Here is a 5,635-nt window from a genome sequence, read left to right on the forward strand (position 1 = left end):
CTAAATAGCTGAATTAAATCAAAATTTCAACTTTGGTTCTGATTTATGGTATGATTTTGTTCAGATAAGCTTGGTTCAATTCCGGTTAAACTTTGATTAACGGTTTTGTCTATTCCTGTGTCATTGCTGTAATTTATTTACAATCGAAAACAGAGTCGTCGTTAGTTTTCCACCAGAGACGGCTCTGGCTCATACGGAATCCGCCGTACTCTTTTCCGTTTGTTTCCTTGTAACGCCGTTAAATTCTCCATATATAAGAGACCAGTGTACGCTGTGGCTCCTTTTAGGGTTTTAGAATTCTCCGTGTACACAAGGTGTTCGACGAATTGACTCTGTGAGACAGAAACTAAGAAAAGATTCTTATCAACATGTCTTTTGAGATGTTCGAAGAACAAAAGCTTAATAGCAGAGGTTACTACACTATATGGAAGAACAGAATCCTTGCTCATCTTGGTATTCATAGATTGAAGGAAGCATTAAAGATTGAGGAAGAGGATGGAAACAAGTATGTTAAAATAGCTGAAGATGAGAAGCTTTCTGCGAAGTTGAGTCCAGGTCTTGAGGAGAAGAACAAAAAGGCAAGGAGCATGATCATACTCAGCGTTGGAGATAAGGCTTTGCGAAAGATTATGAAGGAAGAAACAGCTTCTGGTATGTTAAAAGTTATTGACAAATACTATATGACTAGTTCTTTAGCAAGAAGGTTTTACTTGAGACAAAAGTTACATAGCTTTAGGATGAATGAAACCAATTCTGTTATGGAGAACGTTGATGAGTTTCAGAGGTTGATTGATGAACTACGTAATGCTAACGTAGAGATGTCTGATGAAGACCAGGCTATATTTTTGTTGATATCTTTGCCAGAGCAATTTGATGAGGTTAGAGATATGTTTACCTATGATAGAACGAGCTTAACGTTAGAGGAAGTCATTGATGCTGCACTGTCCAAAGAGATGGAGCTAGGTGGAAGTTATAGAGGGTATAAAAACAAGTTTAGAGAGAGGTCAAGAACAAGGATTGAAGTAGAAAAGTTTGATGGGAGAGGTGATTACATTTTATGGAAGACAAGGATCCTTGCTCATTTTGAGATTCTTGATTTGATGGAAGCTTTAAAGATTGATGAGGATGGAAACAAATCTGTTGAAAGTAAGAGCCTTTGTGTAGCATTGAGTGTAGATTTAGAAGAGAAGAAGAGAAAGGCAAGGAGCATGATAATTCAGAGCGTACAAAATCAGGATCTGCGGAAGAAAATTATGAAGGAGGACTCAGCTGTTGGTATGATTCAACTTCTAGACAAACTCTATATTACTACATCTTCGACTAGCAGGACTTACCTACGATACAAGCTGTTTAGTTTTAGGATGAACGAAAGCCTGTCTGTTGAGGAAAACATTGATGAGTTTGAGAGGTTAGTTGATGATCTAAGTAATGCTGAGGTTTCTATATCTGATGAAGACCAAGCTATACGTTTGTTGGTTTCTTTACCAAAGCGATTTGATAATCTTAAAGACGTGATAACATATGGTGGTAGAACAAGCCTTACACTTGATGAAGTGATTTGTGCTGTACTATCCAAAGAGTTGGACTTTGGTTCTGTTTACAAAGAGAGTAAAAGCTCTGCCTAAAGACTTCTTTTGGGAGGCAAGTCTGTTAGTAGAGATCAAGATGCTGGTGATAGGGATAATTCAAAATCCAAAGTTATGAGAGGGGTTTGCTGGATTTGTGGGGAAGATGGCCACTACAAAAGCCAGTGTCCATCTAAGGAACAGACTTACGAAAAAGGAAAAGCATCTGTTAAAAGAGGGAATAACAGAGCACACTAGGAAGTCTTATATATGGACCGTTGAACTTGACCCATCATTATTATCATGTGAACTTGATCACTCATCACTAGTTTAAGGTAGCATTTGATGGTTGTTTGGCTAAACCAATAGAAGATAGACACTAAAAGAACTCAGAAAGTGACACATCTCTTGTTTTTTTTTTAAGTCTTTGCTTGGAAAATGACTATCTAAAGATATTACAATCCAATTTCCCCACTTTTACTTTGTGGCAAATAAAATAATCCAAAGATTTTACATTTTTTAAAAAGGTTATCTTGTAAACAGTTTTTGATATTATATTTAGATATGTGATGACTTTTTTCAAAAATTCTCTTCACACTTTCTTTCGCGGATAGACCGTTGTTTATACAAATCACCTATGCTTCCGATTTGCGCAGCTGTGATCAATCTTGGATCCGTTTGAGAAATGTGAATTGAAAAGCCTTAACATTACGTACTTGTTTAATAATATATGGATTATCATTTGACCCATTAGTTTAAGGTAAATGATCTGATATGGTTAAGCCAATAGAAGATAAACACTAGAGGAATCCAAAAAGTGATTGATCTTAGTAAAGTTTTCTAGAGAAACTACATAATTAAGTATGAATATGACTCAGATCTATTACTTCAATCCAATCCCCTCGATGGTTTTCTACTGCAAATATAATTAATGAGCATAATTTGATCTTGTTCGTTTGCATTTAATTAAGCATTAAAAAAAAAGTAATTTCACAATCTTAATTACTTCAAACAAAACTTATTTGCTGATTATAAAAGCAAACGTACGTCAAACGCAATTACGCGAACGTATACGTGTATAAAAAACTATTCTGCTATTGTTTTGTGTCTTGTTTGGTTCTCTTTTTATTACGTGTTGTTTGGTTCTGCTTTTGTTAGTGTTGTTTGGTTCTGCTTTTGTTAGTGTTGTTTGGTTCTGTTCTTGTTTGTGTTATTTGGTTCCGCTCTTGTTTGTGTTATTTGGTTCCGCTCTTGTTTGTGTTGTTTTTGTTAAGCTTTTCAACACATGTTTAACAAAAATATATAAGACACCCATGTTTAGGGATAACTAATGAAAGGAGAAAAAATAAAAACAATGGGACGAAGATCTAAACTTAGATTTGTATTATTTATAATATTATTAAAAAATTAGAGACACTAATTTGAGGATGACTAATGAACATGCTCTAATGTTGCTATTGAGATTGCCCAGTCATCAAATAAATAATATATATAGATCATTCACTACCAACTTATAGGTTCGACTAAAGTTAAAAAGGAAAAAAAAGTACTGCTTATGATCCAAACGCAAATCGCAACGAGGTATTGCTATTCGCTTTTGTGGAATATAATAAAAGATCCTCTACGAATAAGACCAAAAATAAAATTAATGAAACTGCTATGATCGATCACCTTAGACATGAGAATTCAGTTTCGACGAATCTGATTATCGAAATTGTTGTTGAATCCTGGAGGTGGGAAAGACCACGAGTTGATGTTGTTGTTGTTGAATCCTGCATGTGGGAAATACTCGCCGTAATCGAAAGATTTATTATAGATGAGATCTGAATTATCTATGACTAACGATCCTTGTTCTTGCTTAGGTAGCATGGAGGGTAAATTTAGAGAATGATGGAGTTGTGGTGGTTGCGGAATGTAAGTAACATGGTTTGCCATGATAAAGTTGTTCATTGGCGGGTAACCGTTTGATGAATATGGGGCCTTCACCGCGGCTTGATCGTTCATGAAATGTGACGTTCTAGGCGCAGCTTGATCGGTCATACAAAACGGTGGTGTAGTTTGGAGATTGACGTTTGAGCTTAGGAGCGGATTAGAAGCTGTGAGAGGGGGATCTTGCCCAGCGTTACGCCAGTTAAAATCTTCTTGGCATGTCTCTTGAGGACTGCATGTCTTTTTGTTGTAACTTTCACGATACTTCTGCAATCACAATAGTTGTAAATTATCAGCCTAACTAATGCATGGTTTCTTGTCTCCGAAGAAACCAGAAAAAAGGGTTTATTGGCAAAATAGTTCATTTTCAAAACTTAATTGGAATTGTAGTACATTTACTATTTATAATTGGAAAAATAGATGAGTTTTACTACTTGTGTAATAGAAGAGATATGAGATAGATAAGAAAGTGGGGTATAGTGTAGTAGTGTAAAATTACAAAATGGTAGCTGCATAAAAGATATTTGTACAACATATTTAGTGTACACATTTATTACACAAATATAAATATTTTTATTTCATTTATATTGAATATATTATATATCAGTTGTATGGATAAAAACATGTCTATTAACATATATATATATATATAAGTACACTAAATGAACTGTACGGGTTAAACTTGTGTATTATTATTTATTTGTAAACTTGATAACAGACTTCTGTACTGATACATGTACACATTATAATGTTTAGAGACACATGTACATTTAATAAGGTGTACTAATACAAAATTTATAAAAAATATTTTACATTATCAAATATAATCATTACACAAAATGCATATCAAATTATAAAGAAAAAAAATAGATTTTTTGTATCTGTAAAAAAATTAAATATATATATATATATATCGAATAGTATTTTAGTTATTAGATTTAAAGGGTGATTTAATAAAAAGGAAAAAAATATATATATTTAATTTCAATAGCACATTTGTAAATAAAATGATTAGTAGAGGATTAAAAAGTAATTCAAATAGTAATAAATAGTGAAAGTGTGTGTTTTGCCAATTTTAAATAGTAAATGTACTAATTCTCCAGTTAAGTTTTAAAAATGTACTAAAACTCCAATTTTCTCAAAAAAATAGACAAGATAAGTGGAATTAATTAAGAAAGATGATTCTGATATATATATATATTAATTACCTGAAGATGACTGGCTACGTTGTTTCTAGTGAGCCCCTGGACATTCATTTCTTCTTGCATGCATTTGAGAATATCTTTCGGATAAGGCGCTGCCAAATGCAAAAGGTAAGACTATATCTTTATCAATCAATAATTTTTTTTATGAATATGCAAGGTTATGTAGTGTGATTACTTACTCCCAACTCTGCTGATTTTTTCGACAGCTGCTTCAAACTTCTGGTGAAGTTCAGCAGTCCACGACATCCGCGGTTTCTTGGACGTAGACTTGACTTCTTTTTGATCGGAAGTGTTTCTTGAGCCTTCTCCGTTGTTATGATAGAGATCGTCTTGCTTTAAATTGTCGAATTCGTCGGAATCTGACTCAACCGTATCTAATTCACCCGGTTGATCTAAACCATATTTTGACATCATCCTCTTGCGAAAAACATGTTGCCATAGAACTGCAACGACCTCTTTGCTCATCGGCTTCACAAGAAAGTCACACGCGCCGTTCTTGATCGATTTCATCACCATTTCCTTATTCTGTTCATGAGACATGACTTGATACAAATAATTCACATATAGAAAAATTAGAAATGATTTTCCAATTAGTACGTTATAATATCGAGAAAAAGTATTGGTATAGTTGTATATACTTACCTACTACGGGTAAATACATCTCTATACCAATGGTATTGAGAGCGTCCAGTCCACTGATATCAGGCATATCGAAATTCCAAATTACGAGATCGATCTCATGCTTACTCTTCATCAAGAAAGCCATGGCTTCTTCTCCGGTCTCATATATCGTTACTGCAACACGAAATTAAACATAATGACAGCTATATTGTTAATTTTTTTTCTTTTATTCATAAAAGTGGATAAATGTTAAAATCTACCGCAATCTTTTATTTTCACCAATTAATTTACCGCAACTTAAGGAGGAATTTTACA

At 33.7% G+C, this 5,635-nt stretch overlaps 2 protein-coding genes across 2 annotated transcripts in view; one reads left to right on the forward strand and one right to left on the reverse strand.

The window, feature by feature from the left end:
* Positions 7 to 2,041, forward strand: LOC104737229. Its single transcript, XM_019234283.1, has one exon. It carries the CDS (start codon positions 369 to 371, stop codon positions 1,623 to 1,625), a length of 1,257 nt encoding a protein of 418 aa, XP_019089828.1. The 5' UTR covers positions 7 to 368; the 3' UTR covers positions 1,626 to 2,041.
* The window catches only part of LOC104738402 (putative two-component response regulator ARR20), a 2,950-nt gene continuing 566 nt past the window's right edge, over positions 3,252 to 5,635 (reverse strand). Inside the window, exons 3-5 of the mRNA XM_010458583.2 lie at positions 4,879 to 5,241; positions 4,703 to 4,791; positions 3,252 to 3,761 (exon numbers count right to left, since the gene is read on the reverse strand). Of these exons, the coding sequence (XP_010456885.2) occupies positions 3,252 to 3,761; positions 4,703 to 4,791; positions 4,879 to 5,241 (962 nt within the window). The remainder of the gene's footprint in view (positions 3,762 to 4,702; positions 4,792 to 4,878; positions 5,242 to 5,635) is intronic.

Source organism: Camelina sativa, chromosome 13, assembly GCF_000633955.1.
Source record: "Camelina sativa cultivar DH55 chromosome 13, Cs, whole genome shotgun sequence".
In the NCBI taxonomy this organism is placed as follows: Eukaryota; Viridiplantae; Streptophyta; class Magnoliopsida; order Brassicales; family Brassicaceae; genus Camelina; species Camelina sativa.

Coding starts and splice junctions, on each gene's coding strand:
- LOC104737229 (XM_019234283.1), top strand. CDS start 369: ATGTCTTTTGAGATGTTCGAAGAACAAAAGCTTAATAGCAGAGGTTAC.